Source organism: Pholcus phalangioides, unplaced genomic scaffold, assembly GCF_987345545.1.
Source record: "Pholcus phalangioides strain wild (caught in Gottingen) unplaced genomic scaffold, Ppha-v1.0 ptg000012l_1, whole genome shotgun sequence".
NCBI classification, from domain to species: domain Eukaryota; kingdom Metazoa; phylum Arthropoda; class Arachnida; order Araneae; family Pholcidae; genus Pholcus; species Pholcus phalangioides.
In genome coordinates this window covers 9,507,777-9,525,219 of record NW_028301605.1, presented here as the reverse complement: position 1 = coordinate 9,525,219, position 17,443 = coordinate 9,507,777, and the positions used below count along the sequence as shown (strand labels likewise).

The 17,443-nt window shown below is 37.6% G+C and overlaps 1 protein-coding gene across 1 annotated transcript in view; it reads left to right on the top strand.

The window, feature by feature from the left end:
• LOC149079438 (nuclear factor NF-kappa-B p100 subunit-like) overlaps positions 1 to 17,443 on the top strand; it is an 81,841-nt gene that overhangs the window by 31,341 nt on the left and 33,057 nt on the right. Inside the window, exons 10-12 of the mRNA XM_089240161.1 lie at positions 3,403 to 3,543; positions 9,164 to 9,313; positions 16,789 to 17,131. Of these exons, the coding sequence (XP_089096287.1) occupies positions 3,403 to 3,543; positions 9,164 to 9,313; positions 16,789 to 17,131 (634 nt within the window). The remainder of the gene's footprint in view (positions 1 to 3,402; positions 3,544 to 9,163; positions 9,314 to 16,788; positions 17,132 to 17,443) is intronic.

Here is a 17,443-nt window from a genome sequence, read left to right as displayed (position 1 = left end):
CCCTGGATGGTTCCCGGAGGGGGTTTTGCGAGTTGCAATTGCCTTCCCCAGAGCGTCCCAGACATGCTCTATAGGATTAAAGTCTGGAGATCTGGCTGGCCAATCCATCCGGCGAATATCCTAACTCTCTAGAAAATCGTCAAGCAGAAGAGCTCTATGTGGCCTTGCGTTATCATCCATTAAAATGAACTCAGGGCCATCTGCACCCCTGAAAAGGCAAACATGGGGCTCCAAGACCTCATCCCTATACCTCACACCAGTCACAGTGCCTCTTTCAAAGACATGGAGAGGTGTGCGGCCATCCAGCATGATGCCTGCCCAGACCATTAAACCTCCTCCGCCATAATGGTCGATTTCGCGGACATTGGAGGGTAGGTAGCGAGTCCCTGGTTCTCTCCATATGAACGTACGGTGAGAATCGGTGCTTAGGCTGAACCGGGACTCATCAGTGAAGAGAATGGTCGCCCATTGATCCATACTCCAATCTCTATGCTCTCTGCACCATGATAAACAGATTCTCCTGTCCGTAGAAGTGAGCGGGATGCAAACAGCAGGTGTTCTCGCAATCAATAAAATATGCAAATTCTCTTAATTTATTTCACCAATGTATGAATTGACATCATCATCATCGTGCTACCCCCAGCTATAATGACTGTGCCCCCCCCCCCTAGACTTCCAAGTCTACCTCCGCCTATGTTCAAAACACTCTATGCATTTTTATATCTGGAAAAATCACATGTTGTAAGACATCCCTTGCTATGTTTCTTTAGAGACTGTGTTTGTACATAAACACACACATTTATTTAGGGGAAAAGGGGGATTCTATATCTCATCTAATTCAAGTAACGGTGGGTGAAGCATATTACACTAGAATGGGAAGAGGGAAAATAAATTGTATACCCCTTGGGTAGCAAAATCATAAATTTACCTCTGCATTCACATGCTCCCCATCAGCCTTAGCACTTGCTGCTGGTGCCGCTGTGGTGGTCGAGTGGTCATGGTGAAGGACTCGCATCACGAGATCCCGGGTTCGAACCCCATTGATTTGTGATATGGGTCGGAGCACCTCTAGAATCAATTAAAATTAAATTATTCAAAGCACTTCTAATGACACTGTACATCATAGTACTATTCATTGATGAGAATATTGTTTGATTCTATTCAATACAGGTTCCTGTCTCATAGAGTGTCCATTTTGCACTAGTTTCCAAATACAAATACTAGGTCACAACAGGCAAAATGTCCAACGAGGTATCTAAGCAAAAGATACCCATATCAAATATGGATGTCATATATTTCTAAAATACAGCAACCCAATTAAAAATGTAATTATAAGAAATAAAATATATATATATACATCAAATTTCATTGTATATCACTCAAGTAAGACAAAATGATGTGGGCAAAATGATCATATTGCCTATTGTCTCAGTGAAACTTTCACTACAAATTGATGTGTTTTAATGATTGCTGCATGTATCATTGCGGCATGATCATGACTAGCTGCAATGTGTATGCAGTTGATGTTCATTATAAAAATTAACTAATTGACCTAATTTTTATGTCAAAAATGGATGTTGCACTAATGGAAAACATATGGGAAAGTCGTCATATGAGAAAATATGGGACTTGTTGTACCAGTCATTGTAATGATGGAATGGTTGTTATAATCAACTTGAACTGTAATGAACTCTGCTGCTTATGCTTACAGTGATGCTGCTTATTCGGAGGGGGGAGGAAGCATAGATGTGTAGGTCCTGAATACAAATCTTGCATTACATCTGAGGCACTGTATATGTTTGTGAAATATAGACTGGTGCAAATTCTCAAAAATGAGGCTGTAAAAAGCATAGGAAGCATTTTTGAGGAAAAGCGAGCAAACAACCTTTTCTGAATGTATTTGATGTGCTGATTTCATATATTTTGTTTGCCAGTCTCGATTTTGATGCTTCAAATTACTAAAAAACAAAATGGCGGTACACAAAATGAGGTCCTAATAACTTTTAAAGGGGAGCAGAAGGAAAATAGTGATCTTGGTGTCAAATATGTTTTTGGGTATGCTGAATTCAAATGTTATGAAAATAGTCCAGTGCATGAAATCAGACTGAAACTTTCATTTATGGATCTTGTCTTCGAAACTCTCATCCCATTCCACGCCATAACAGGATACAACACAGTATCCCACATTGCGGGGATCCAGAGAAAGACAGCATGAAAATATTTAACACTAATAATAATGATCTACTAAATCTTGGTGTTGGCAAATTGAAACAAGAAACAGCAGAAAAGATAAGAGAAGTTCACATGCTAGTGTTATGGTGCACTGGGAGGCAAGCAGCTGTGATGAAGCCAGAGTTGAGCCGTTCAGCAAAGGAAAAACACCACAAGCACATACTACCGATGCACTACGGCAGCGGTTCTTAACCTTTTTTGACTCAGCCTTTTTTAGTCGCCAGAGCCCCTGGGAGGTGCACATGGAGCACCGGTTGAGAACCCCTGCACTACGGTCTCATGTAGAACGGGCCCACTGTCAAGCCATGGTGTGGAGGCAATCAGTCATACTAAAACCTCTTACCACCACCTTTGGGATGGTAAATGGTTGATGGACAGCTCATTCCAAATTGTCAATCACTGCCACCAATTTCACAATCCTAAAACGACATTGTCACCTGTAGATATTTGGGTGGTTGTATATCCACTACATGTTCCTGCAGGAAAGGCCAGCTTGTATGTACTGCAGCTTGCAAATGTACAAATACTGGCCCTAAGGAGTGCATGAATATTCGCAACGAAAAATGTTATACTCTTTTTTTGTAGGCAAAATGAGGTTGGATAAGGATTTATCATACACACTGGTACTTTTAATATTTCAGTGATCTTGTGTTTTGAGTAATATTTTTATTTTACATCTTTACTTTAGCAATGTTCTATACTTTTTTCTGTATTTAAAACCTATTGTAACACAAGAATCACTGTTTTATTCGTAGTTCAAAAGTATAGATACGTAACATTGCATGAATGCATGTGGCCGCCATTTTGTTTTTAGTGATTTGCAGCAAGTAGCTTAAAATTTAGTAGAAAGCATAATATTTGGATTCAGCATACCCAAAAACATGATGTTGGACACCAAGATCACTATTTTCTTTCTGCTCCTTCAAAGGTTATTGGGACCTCATTTTGTGTGGCCACCATTTTGTTTTTTAGCGATTTGAAGCATTAAAATCTAGAGTGGCAAACAAAATATTCGGAATCAGCACATTAAATACATTCAGAAAAGGTTGTTTGCTTGCTTTTCTTCAAAAATGCTTCCTTCATTCAGAATTTTTAAAAATTGTCCCAGTCTAATAAACATCCTTATCATCGCATACAATTTTTCTTAAACTTTTCTTATATGCTTATTAGATGAAGAATTTGTTGAACGTAAAAGAAAGAAACCATGTATAGAGGTTAGCTCACCTAGTACTTCAGCTGATGAGCATATGTCATCTCTTTCCCCTCCAGAAACTTCGCCTGCCTGTCAGCAAATGCTGCCTTCCTCTCTTTGTAGGTACTAATTACTGTGTATTTATGATTGTTCTTATTATGCAATTGTTGCTATATTTCATTTACTATAATTTTTCTGTGTATAATCTACCCATCAAATTATGTGCAGGATATTAAACATCACAAAAAAAATCAAGAAGTGATCACATTATCCATATCCATGCCAAAATTTGTAGATTTATAGCAGTGGATTTTTGTATTTTAATAAATGAATATATATCTCTACCAAGCTATAATACAAAAAAAGCATGGAAAAGATGTGATCTCATAAAAAATATATTATCAACACCATTGCATGAATTCTCATACATCATTATCCATCAAATCACTTGGGCTACTGTAAGCAAGGGAAGGCAAAATAGCTCATAGGACTATTTTGGCCACGGGGGTTCTTCTTTGTCCTAGAATGATAAAATAATAAAACATGCTCTTATTACTGTAGAAAAACATTTTCGGACAAAGTTTCTTCAATACCAGAAACTAGTTCCTAAAATGGTTTTCTACAGTAATTAGAGCATGGTTTATTATTTTATCGTTTCAGGGCAAAGAGGGACCCCTGGGCCAAATTAGCCTGTGTTCACAGTAATTTATTTATTTTTTATTAATAGCATAATTTTTAAATTTTTCCAAGATACCTGTGTAATCTGCCTAGGGAAAATGTTAGTATTAGTAAACATCCATGCCCAAACCAGGATTCGAACCCAGACCCGTGCAGCCAAAGACTACCATGCTGTGATGTATCTGAAAATTCTGTGAAACAAAATGCTACAAAGTAGAAGATGGCAATAGAAGACGAACGGATGATCAACAAGCAGGCCCCATGTAAATATTATGGCCATATTAAATTAGTAAAAAAAAATTGTGTTGTAATTTATAAATAATTATCTTATCAAGTATATATTAAATGCTAACCACTTGACTGCCAAGCAGCTTTTTTTATTTTCATCATCAAATGGTTGGCCCATGTCACCATTTTAGATAGAAGCATTGTCCATATTCCTTCCACTTTGAGATTGTTGTTTTCCAATGCCTTAAGTCTCTACCCACTGCTATATTTCCTGTAAGGTAGAATGACACATTTTCCTGTCATTGTGCACATATGGTGCCTCTCCGCATTCAAAATATTTTAGATTCCCTACTTTATCATAATCTGATATCTTATCTTTTGTAAATTTGCAAGTTATGGTCGCTTTCTTCATACTGCCAGTTTAATTTTTTCTAAACTAAAGGCAACCCATCATCCATGTAATAATACTCCGAAGATAATCTGTACTTGGCAAATTTCTAACTTTTTTGCGCAGATAATACATGGAAAGTTATGGTATATATTTTTTTATCTAATGAAAGATGGAGATGAATGAAGATGGATTTTTTTTATCTAATGAACTTTGTTTTTAAAATCTTTACTTATACAGCAGATACTGCTAATTAGATTCATGGGTAATGTTATCATTTGGGTATCGTTATCACTTTTGCAAAGTACGGAACGAACCATTATCATAACATGGGGAAAAAATTTTTTCATAGTTATCAGGACTTCAGGTTAGGTTATCTATTTTTTTCCATCTAAAGTTTTTTTTTGAAGCTAAGCATATTTTGAAGCTAAGATTGAACATGACTTTTTCCTTGCTGTAAGTTATTAACTTGCAAGATTACGTTGGGGTCAGAAGGTGTGCCACTTCCTCTTTTATTGACAAAGGGACTGTTTTCATCATAATTTCTGTACTCAGTTCACAAGTCTTAATCAGGATGTAATAGCCGTTATGGTCATGTGCAAAACACTTCTTTTGCAATTTATTTCCTATAGTGGAGATGCGTATAAGGTAAAAAAAAAATCCTTTATTTCGGTTAGTTTCTTTCAACTGATCACATTCACATTTCCTTGGCCAGGAGAAATTAATAAGAGATCTATAGAGTGTACCGTGCATATTATAAAAAGTATCATAATTCATAATACAGATTAGACAGTTCCATACTAACTTCTCATGATTTCTGAATTTTAAAAAAAAAGGATTTTAGCTCTAAGGGAAAAATTCTGTTTTAGAACAATTGAAAAAATCCATGATTTAACATTTTGAAACAAATTACATGGTAAAGAAAAACAGAAATATCACATTTCCATATTTCCCATTTGATCAAACAGGACGTATGGTCATCATACTTACAACCAGGATTTTTTTTTTCGGATATAATTATCAATCAGTTATTGTTATAAGAAACCCAAAGTCCTGATATGTTCACATTTAGCAGTGAGATACACTGCTAATAATAATAAAAAGATTTCATCTGCTAATTTATTGTATAATTACAATAATTAAGTAATTAAAGTGTTATTCTTTGCTGGAACTGACAATTAAATTTGACAGAAATTCAACCGGCCAGCATTATACGTCTGTGGTGTTATAACCTGTAGTTGTTCCATATGTGCACAGTCTTTGAGAAGCCACCTACCAACAAGACATTGATCATTGAAGGACCAGACACATTCTACTTCACATCTCAGAGAGATGTTGAAGCATTCCTCAAGAATGCTATCTCATAAATTTCAGGATACACCCAAAGGAACATAGTTACCTGGGACAAAGGCAGCAAACGATAAATTTATATAATCAGTATGATACATCATCAATCTGAATTCTTAACATAAAATCTGCACTGGCCAATAGGCTATAAACAAACTGTACCTAAGGTGAATCAAAATTATAAACATGATTGTGGGGTGATGGATGCTGTATCCAAATAAGAACCCAGCAATCATAGATTAATCCTACAATTGAAGCAGTCTTTTGAAATCGTGAGTCATGGTAAATGATAGTATTAACCAATCACAGTCATCCATTTTATCACATCATTCATCTTCTACATGTCAGTTCTGATCTGGTCATTCAGTTATCAATCAGTAGTCACAGGTAGTCAATTGGGTAGGTATGTAAGCCAGTCTCCCATTTTTAAAAGTCTCCATAGAGAGCAGGCAAACCTTCAACATGATACTTATTTTTTATGAAAATTCAAGCATTTGCACGCATCAAAATCACTAAATACATGAAACAAGTACAACTCTTAAAATATAAATATGTTAGGGCCATGTATATATACACTCATTGCCATAAAAATTTGCGCACCCAGAAGAATTCGTCAAAATGAAACGAAATTTTACACATGTAAGTACTACATTGATATAAGTAAGTGATTAGAAAATCCAAGAAAAAGGATCATTTATTGCAGAAAAAAGTACAGATGAACAGAAGTTTTAGTACTCTGTTGGACCCCCCTCTAGCGCGAATGCACGATGCGATACGAGCGGGCATTGAGGCATACAAGTTCCGTATGATGTCCTGAGACATCTCGTTCCACAGTTGCTGTAAATGCACCTCTAGTTCGACCAACCTCGTAGGGTGTCCAACTTGCCGTCCCAAATGATCCCAGATATGCTCGATTGGTGACAAATCTGGGGATAGAGCAGGCCAGGGAAGGGTGGTAATGTGGCGGAGGCAGTCTTGTGACATCCTTGCTGTGTGTGGCCTAGTATTGTCTTGCTGAAAAATGGCTCCTGGGAGCCCTGCGATGAGTGGCAACACATGTGGCTGAAGGATGTTATGGACATACCGCTGGGCTGTCATTGTGCCATGGATCAATGTTAGGGGTGACCGTGTATCGTAATCAATAGCACCCCATACCATGACACCAGCTGTGGGAGCGGTGTGTCGCTGTAAAGCGAAGGCAGGATTGAAGCATTCACCACGGGGCCTCCACACACGAACACGATTGTCATCACTGCTCAAGTTGAATCTCGATTCGTCGCTGAAGACGACCTGGTTCCATTCCGTTGCAGTCCAATCCCGTCGTGCTCGACACCACTCCAAACAGAGGCGTTGGTGGGTGGGTGTCATTGGCAGCACACGTAATGGGCGCCGCGATACCAGAGGTCCTTCAGCCAGGCGCCTTGCGATGGTTCGGGAAGACACAGGGGCCCGTAGTGAAGCTGCTGCCTGTGTCTGGATAGCGGCCAATGAGGCAGTTGGTTCTACGCGTGCGTTTCGGATGATGTGACGGTCTTCTCGACGACTGGTCTGTCGAGGGCGTCCTGAACCTGGTCGCTGTGTAAATGACGTCTCTTCTGTCCACTTGTCCCAACACCTCCTTACAGTAAAATCAGAACGGCCTAGTTGACGAGCTACTCGCCGAGCTGACCACCCAGCTTCCATCATCCCAATGATTCTTCCCCTATCGAACTCTGACAACTGCTCATATGGTCTTCGACGATGGCGTAACGGCATGTCTACCTCAGCATTTCCTTTGCAAACGATTAAATACACTCCAGCAAGCTCTGCTTACCTGTTTTATACTCCAAGGAGAACGAAGTTCAACACCCTCTAGTGGGATTACGCAATGCGCAATCATGCTGCATTTCTAATCATTTGCATATCTGCCCGACATGTACCTTCAGGCCAACTTTCGTTTCGATCCCACAATTATTTCTTGGTGCGCAAATTTTTATGGCAATGAGTGTATAATCACCCAACACGTTTCTACATTTACATATTCATTAGAAGTTCTGTAGAGGAGTGTGTGCGGTCCATGCACGGTTGGGTAATAGTAGTTATACGTCCTCGTCTATGGTCATGTCCAGTAGTTCAGCTGTCACTTCCATGATGGTGCTACCCTGATGGTGTCAGTGTGTTAGTATATATAATGCTCGAGTGGCATGGTGGTAAGATGCTCGTCTACCATCGTGAAGGTTGTTGTTAGGGTCCCGGATTCGAACCCAAGGGAGGATATAGATAAGGTATTTTCCCTAACGAACTCGAGGCAATCACAGATAGACAGCGCCTTCGCTTCTAACTCATCTCACCAATGGCAGTAAATTGCAATATAGCAATATGGTCAGAGTTGGTGTTTGGTGAAGTAGTGTGTTAGTATGAAGTTTGGTGCATTCACCATTTTGTAAGTCCATCCACATTACTTGGCGATCAAGCAATAACAGCAGTTGGGTTTATCATGATGTTGTTGTTCACCTTCAAGACTGCATATTACTCGCCACTAATAGTCTTAATTTCCCGGTGGCAGAAAAAAAAATTGTTGTATATTAGTCTTTTTTTCTTTATTTATTAATTACAGTTGATGCTCAATATAATGACCCTCTTTGTCCCATCAAAAATGAACGTTATATTGGGAGGGTCGTTAAATCAAAAGTAAAACATATATGATAGTCATTCTATGAAAACATTTGGGACTTATCCTACTAGTCATTGTAATGGAATGGTCACTGTAACTTGGGGTCGTTATAACTAGCATCGACTGTATTAACATTACTTTTTAATCTACTAACAAAGTTACTGCATTTTAACATAAGAAATTGTGTCCGAAATATAGGGTGGGGTTTTTATATAAAGTATAGATACACACACTTTTGATGAAAACTTTTTCCATATTTTTAGCCAATAAAATCGGGGGGGGGGGATTCCATATACCCTTTAAAATACTGTTTGTTTCCTCCCCCCACCAAAGCTTGGACTTTCTGCAAAGCATACTTTTTCTGCTGTTTTTGAAAATGAACTCATTCTTGAACATTTTTTAACCGTGATCCCTATATGTACTGTATGTCCTTTATTTATTTCAGTTGATGAAACATCAGCTTTTTCATTTGGGGACAGTAGCGATGATCTGTTTATCTCAGAATGTATAAAGAAGGATGTGACTCCAGATTTGTCATATTTGGTAGATGATGATTCACCTTTTCTTTCCGAAAATAATCCTGTCATGCCTAATTGTAAGCATGTTTATCCTCACTAATATTATTTATTTATTTTTATATAGTTGCCGGCATGCCCAAAAGTGGAATGTTTTGCATTGTTCTACAATGAGCCCTTGGCTGACTGGAAATGTTTCTCAGTAAAAATCCCCATAATAGTGTTTTCTACACTTTTTCTTAAAATTATTCAAGATTGTTCTGCATTAGCACTGATTGTTCTGCAACATACGTGACAGATTTCGGCACATTTTTCTTTAGGGCCTATCTAAGTGTTGCGTTATTCATGCCAGAAATTCTTATGATAATGATCTAGCTTGATAAGGAATTCATTTGAATGTTAAATTTTGAAAAAAGCAAGTTCAATGTCTGAATTATTTACACATAATAATATACAGTAAAATCTGTCTAAGTTAGATACCTACGGTTCCACTAGAATTTGTCCAAGTTAGAAAGGTGTCCAAGATATAGAGGAACAGTATTGTGGACATTTTGTGTTATAGTATTATGGTTGGTTCTATTCAAAACCGTCCAATGTAGAGAAGTGTCCAGGATACAGAGGTATCCAGTTTGACAGGTTTAACTTTATGTGATAATATTGTTATGGGGAAGTAATCATATTCCTCCTTTAAAGTTCCAAGTTCTGTATAAGTTGATGCACCACAAACTGAACAAATCTTCACAACCTTTTTGTGTGTTTAACATAAGAACATTTTGGAGACATATGGACCTTTCCTTTGCAGAAAAAATGAACAATCTCTGTATATACAGTCGATCCTGCTTATAACGTTTTCAAAAATCGCAACTAAAAAATATTATAAGCGGGAAATGTCTATAAGAATTATAAGACATAGTTTTCACAGACCATAATTATTTTATGTAGTGAGAAATTCAATTTTTTGGATGTTGTGCCGAAACTAATATTTTTGGAAAGAAAAGTGATTTGCCTCCTCTGAGAATTGAACCTGGATCCCCTTGCATACCAGGTTTGGTTCCTGGATTAGGCAAATCACTTTTCTTTCCAAATATTAGTTTCAGCACAACATCCAGAAAGTTCAATTTCTCAGTATATTTTGGGCCGAGAAATGCGCATAATATTTTATGTGGTGTTTTTAATTTGTTAACAAACATTGCGGTGCATATAGAGATTTAATAGGAAGAAATTATGTATTTGTTATTCCAATAAATATTTACGGGATGTAGTTTATAGAGAAAAAACAAGAAACATACAGCATATACGGGGTGATTATAAAAAAACTATCCCAACATATGGGCCCCTAACTATCATACCATTCACAGAAACTGAATGAAATTTTGGCTTAAGGTATTTTGAGGTATGCGCTCAAGAATGATATGGAAAACAACAGTGTCACTCTAACAGTTACGGTTACAGTGAGAAAATTTCGAAAATATCAAATGGCAACACCAAGTTTTTTGTATTGGAATGCGATCTCCATACTGAAAAACACTAAATAGCGTTGGAATGGCACCTGTAGCACGAAAATCAAGGAGCTAGGCAAGGAAAAAGTAAAAAGGACTTTGCCGTGCACCAGAGCATTAATGTTTGTTTCATTCGTCACACCGTTTCTTCGGCTGAGATCCCAGCCTGATTAGTCCTCCACAAAACGAGAAGAAGAAACCAAGAAATGCAAATTTCGGGTTCTACGTAAGACACAGTCATGACTGACGTCCTCACGCTAGGTGAAAGAAGAGGCACTGCGAAATGTGAGCCACGTATGTTGCTTTCTGCCATTCCGAACAAGATTCCGCTTTCAGGGAAAGAATGTGGGGAAATCGTAAAGATTTATTACCTGAATGGACAAAATGCCGCAGAGACATTGCGTGTTTACCGCAGAAACCATGGATTACGGCGAGGCCCGTGCATTGTCAAAGCTGTACGGGACTTGATTCATAAATTTGAAGAAACTGGTTGTACATGCGATCGACCTCAGTCTGGACGACCTTCCGTTCCCGCGGAAGCTGTTGCAGAAGTTTATGATAAGCACAGTTCGTCCCGCAAGTGCACGTGGTGTTTCACGTGTTCTGAATCTGCCAAATTCAACTGCCCGTAAGATTCTGCGCTCTGTTCTAAACATGTTTCCGTATCGATTCCAGTGTGTCCAGATGTTGGAAGCGGGAGACTATCAATTATGGCTGGATTTTGTGAATCAATTCCTTATCCGGTACGATGAAGATAGCAGCTGGCCTTTACGCATTCTGTGGACAGATGAGGCGCATTTCTCGTTAACTGGTAATGTGAATTTGAAAAATTGTGTGCACTGGGCAGACAATAATCCACATGATGTGCTTGCACGTCCATTACATGAGGAAAAAGTGACTGTGTGGTGTGGTATAATGAGTACGTTCATCCTCGTCCCTTACATTTTTGAAGAGGTTACTGACGGTGATCTGCAAACATGTACAGTAACGAGTGCTCGCTATCTGGACATGTTAACTCGTTACGCGATTCCCGCATTGCAATGGCAAAATGCTCTATATGAAGTTGTGTGGATGCAAGATGGCGCTCCTCCACATGTAGGGTCTTCAGTCAAACGTGTCTTAAGTCAACAGTTTGGTGACAGAGTTATCTCCCGTCATTTCCTGTTTCCGTGGCCACCAAGGTCTCCTGATCTCACACCAATGGATTTCTGGCTGTGGGGATATCTGAAATCCAAATCAGTTTCGTCCGCAAATTGCGTCTGATTTGAAAGATGCCATCAGAACTGCGATTCAAGAGATTCCTATTGCCATGGTACGTGCTGCAGTGCTATCCACCATCTGCCGCATGCAAAGTGTCATCGTGTGTGAAGGAGGTCATGTGGAAAATTTGTGAAACACAATAAAATGCTTTGTTTTATGCTGCTTCTCTGTCCTTATTGGTTGTCCTCACTTTTAGCCTATCTACCTCCGGTGACTTTCATGCTACAGTTGCCGTTCGAATGCTATTTAGGGTTTTTCACAATGGGTATCACATTCCAATACAAAAAACTTGGTGTTGCCTTTGATATTTTCAAAACTTTCTCACTGTAACCGTAACTGTTAGAGTGACACTGTTGTTTTTCATATCATTCTTGAGCGCATACATCAAAATATCTATGCCAAAATTTCATTCAGTTTCTGTGAATGGTATGATAGTTAGGGGCCCATATGTCGGGATAGTTTTTTATAATCACCCTGTATATATACATATATATATATAGAAATCTCTTGTGCATTTTGATTATTTAATGTGTTGAGGCAAATTCAATTTTTTGCTGTTGTAACGTTAGAAAGCACAGAATCCTGTAACTTTAGAAAGCCCTGTCATCCACAAATTTTAGAATTTTTATTTAATTTCATACACTTAGAGTTTTTCTTTTTAACTTGCTCTGTGAGACATTCTGACTCGAACTGCAAAATCTAACAATGTTACTTCTTCATTTTCCGAAATTTCAAAGGTCATGAAAGCATTGTATTGGCTGTTCTGCAAAGAATTAAATTCCAAGGAGTACAATTGGGAAATATGAATTTTCTTATCTGAAAAAAGCTGCCTTTGAATGCTACTTGATGCTGGCATCTAAAAGTCTGTCAAGTTGTTGTTGTTGTGAACACGTTTTGTGTCCATGTCACTCTTTTGCGCCTTGATTTTGTATCAATAGATTCAGAGGTGGATGAGAAAACCCACCGTTTTATTCTTTTGTTATATGCAGACATCGTCTAACACCACTATGAGAATAATTTTTTGGAATCTATCTAGTGTGGCAAATTTAAATAAGGCCGCAAAGAGTAAAAAAAATTAACCCCTTCTGAGAACTTTTTCTAGTTCTCTGTTAGTCTCCCTATTCAGTGACATAACTTTGATCATTCAGGAGTGTATGTCACATACACCAGTGTACATCACTGGTGTATGTGAACAGTGGTAAGGGCAGTTTAAGCTCTGTACACTGTGGGATGAAATGAGAGAAAAAGGAAAAAAATATTCAAATTATTATTGTGCCTAAAACCCTTGGAAAAAATAAAATAAAACATACTTTTCAGTCAATTCTTTATGCCGAAAACATAACCGGCTTCCAAAGAGCCATAAAAAAAACTCTACCTTTAGTTTTCACATAATAGTTAATCGCTGGCACACAAACAAACACCATTTTCGTTTCTTTGCCTGCGAAAATGCTGAATAAGTATGCTGTTTTCTAGGGAGGAAAAAAAGCCGATTGTTAATTTTTCAAACGTTGTAAGTGGGAATAGCAAAAAATTTAAACGTTGTATCTGGGAAAAATTAATATTATCAATAAAGGGAAAAAGTTAACTTCACAAAAATTAGCTGTACTAAGCGGGAAAATGTTCTAAGCAGAATTGACTGTATATAACTAGCTGTTACCTTGGGCTTTGCTTGCATGAAGTTGATAATCTAAGAATTGCTTGACAAGGATTTCTGACATTTACCATTTTAAACCCCTCATGACCTCCTTTGGGGATGAATTTTCTGAAATCCTGTCTCAGTGAGTCTATATTATAAACCTAACATTGACCAAACTTAATATTTATAGCTTCAGTGGTTTGAGCTCAGTGATGATTACTCCTTATAACCTGTGAACACCCCCCTCCTTATGATCCCTTTAGATGTTGAATTTTGAAAAATCTCTTTTTAGTGTGTCTGTACATTACAAAATAAAACTACTATTTTCAAATTCATATTTATAGCTTCAGCAGTTTCAGCTTGGCGTAAATTTTCTGTGCAACTTGGGGGGGAGGGCGAATTTGGAAAAACCCTTCTTAGTGAGTCTTTACATCATGAAATGAAACTACTGCCAAAATATCATATTTATAGCTTCAGTAGTTTTGGTTCAGCAATGATAAGTCAGTCAGTCAGAACGTGTTATTTTACTCATGTATATAGATTAATTCTTGCTTGTATTCTATAAAAATTAGAAACAGAGTTGTCATAAATAACTTCCATTATAGCTGAGTCCTTGGAGGTTGCAATACTTAAAGTGCAAAAAAACTTTGGTTTAGAAGAATAATTCTTTTTGGGAATATACTTGTAATCTAAAACACTCATGTTATTGAGTGAAACTTTTCCTCATGGGACAGGACTTAACAAATCGAAGAAATATTTAGATGCCAGTCAAATTTCTTAGGAGTCAAGCATGGTATTTTGCTCAAGAAAAACAGCCCTAAACAATGTTTTCCATCACTTTTCCCATACTAAAAGATACAGCATAACGAAATCCAAAAATTTTGTGTCACCCTTAGACTGCAATTTAGACAATTGCTCAGCAACCACATTTAGAAAACTTTAGGCACAAAACCAATTCTAGTTGCCGTGGCGACTTAGCCCAGCCCAGCCCTGCCTTAGGAAATGAAAGCCCAAATTGCATGCATATACAGTCGAATCCCATTATAACAAACGCCAAGAGACCAGAGGAATCCCTTCATTAAAATGAAATTTCGTTATAAAGGAATTCCAGGTTACCTAGCGTTGTTCCTATGTAAACTTATTTGGGGGGGGGGATTAGAAAAGTGTTCGTTAAAACGAGATTTTTGCTATAACGGTATTCGTTAAAACAGGATTCGACTGTATAAGTTAATAAAAATATCTGATAGTTTAGGATCCCTTTCTTGACTTGGGCCTATTTGTTGAATAAAATGAAAACCCAATTAGGAGTAGTTGCCCTGTCTCTCTCTCTTGATGCCAACTAAATATAGATTCCACTTTTCTAAGTGCAATATTCACTTAGATATTCAAAAAACATAGAAAAGTTGGGAAAAATAGCTTTAAATGTGGGAAACCCATTTTACCCTCATTTAATGCTGTTTTTTAACTTTCCTCAGTTTTTGAATTTGAATATCTCAGCGAATATTTCACTTAGAAACATGAAAGTTTTTTAGTTGAGCTCATCAAGAGAGACAGGGTAACAACTCTCTTATTGGGTTTTTGAGCACACGGGGATGGTATAAAGACTCAATCATTTTTTTTCAATTCAATACTTATGTCATTCATGTTGCAAAGAGTTGTATATCTGAGTACTAAACGTTATTTCGATATTTTCTCTAATTGGAAGTACGCCTCTAGGAACAACGGTTTGACAGTAAAAGGCTATATGCCCTGTTACCTATGCACCCTGTATAATCTGCACTTTATTTTTGAAAAGAATCATGGTTGGTGTCAGGGCCAGAACTCCAGCGAGACCCAACCCGATAGGGTAAAGGGCTTATATCCCTCAAGGGACAGAGCCCGGGTCTTGTCTGGACTTCAGGGCCAGAACTAGAGGGGAGAGGCAACTGCCCTGTGCGGAAAAATTTAGGAAGGGGGACATTTTAACATTTTGATCTCATACTACAATGAGAATTATTATAGTGCAGACAGCAATAAAAAAATTTTACTGGTGACGGAAATACTAATGCTGTCCTGATATTTGTGAGAAAACCAGATGAGGAAAAGCATTGGTGAAAGTTCGTAGAACCCTGGCAATTGAAATGACCTAAACCAAGGTGAGCAACCACTGGCCCCACAGGCCAAATGCAGATTGCAAAGATGTTGTATCCAGCCCATAAATGGTGTTTCTGTATGAAAGTACCAGTGCACACACTGCAGGATACATACTTCTGCTGACCATATTTCCTCAATAAAAGTACTTGCTTTTATTAGGTAACTTGCTTTTATTTGGCTACCAGAACTTAATTGACTCAATACAAACAGTGCATGATCCCAACTCATGAATTTTCTGTCATTGGCAATAAACTGCACAAAATTATGCCTGCAACATTTTTTTTATCACTGAAAAATCTCCCCAATGGTGGGAAATGAAAGGCTACTGCAAATCACAATGGTTAAAAATGTATTTTGAAAATAATGTGACAAATACGCTTTGATGAATATGACCATAATTCTGTGCTCAGATGGCAAAATGTAACTAGTCACTTTTTCAAAATTTCATAAGGGTGAATTTGTAAACAATATTTTGCAAAAATGTGATACTGTGGCTTTTTGACTTATTGCAATTTGCCTCCGTTGATTCCTCATAAAGCAAAAGAGATGGATGAAATTTTGTCGCCTTCAAAAATTTTGACAAATGAGAAACCAGAATGCGAACAGATCAATTTTTAGGGAAAAGTCACTTGTGATATTTTTCCATCTAACCACAGAATTACCCATGACAATTACATTCATAATTATAATATAATTTATGAAAATAATCTTAATCTTTGATTTAAGTAAGCTCCGTTGAAAATGCGGAGGGAAAACATTATTTTTATGAAATAGCCAGGATATCAGAATTACTGCAATGTCTGGTAAAATACAGGTCATACAGTCTTCCTATAGATACCAGTTTCTGTTCCGCGAATTGCAAATTTTGTGAACCCCTGATCTGAACCAATTTTAATAAGTCTCTCCATAAGATTCTGAGAAAAAAAATCAAAATAATAGTCAATTTTTTTCAGAATTGTGATCTTTATTTATCAATTTTTATTTTTTATGGAAATCATCACATTAAGATTGAATTCATTTATTGCAGATTTTTGGGAAAAGCAATCCATGTCCGTCACACGTCATCCTTCATCAATTCCAAGAGGCACTTTAATGCCACAAAGTTTAATGCCCCAAGATGGATTGTTAGAAATGGATTCTGTTGCCATGCATAAGACCAGTACTTCTTCCTCATCTTCCTCCTCAACACAGGATGACTTAAATGAAAACTTTTCAAGATGCCTTACTCTCAAAGATGTAGATCAGAATGTCACAGAAACCCCTCCCATACCTAAGGAGTCTGTATACAATTTCATTTGCGATGGGCGATTAGCTGATCTCGCTCAAAGCATCCAAGATGCACTTCAAATTTTGGACGAGTCCAAAAATAAGTAAGTATTGAGAAAAAATTTATTCTCTCATCTGAGCCTGTGTCTTGGCTGTTTTTTCTCTTTTCAAAAGTACTTTATATGCGCAGACATCTTAAGAGCATCACAGAGTCTCAGGTAAAGTGATTTTTCTGGGACCCCCCCATCTAGCTAGAAATTCCTGCCTATACTAATTTACATGCTTACTCTCTAAAGCAAATATCATTGAGGTCCTATTCGACACTCAAACCCCTGGGCCTATGCCACTATTTATATGTCTGTTGATAGCTTAACCAGTGATGTCAAACATTGTTTAGATGTCTCAGTTAGCTAGCA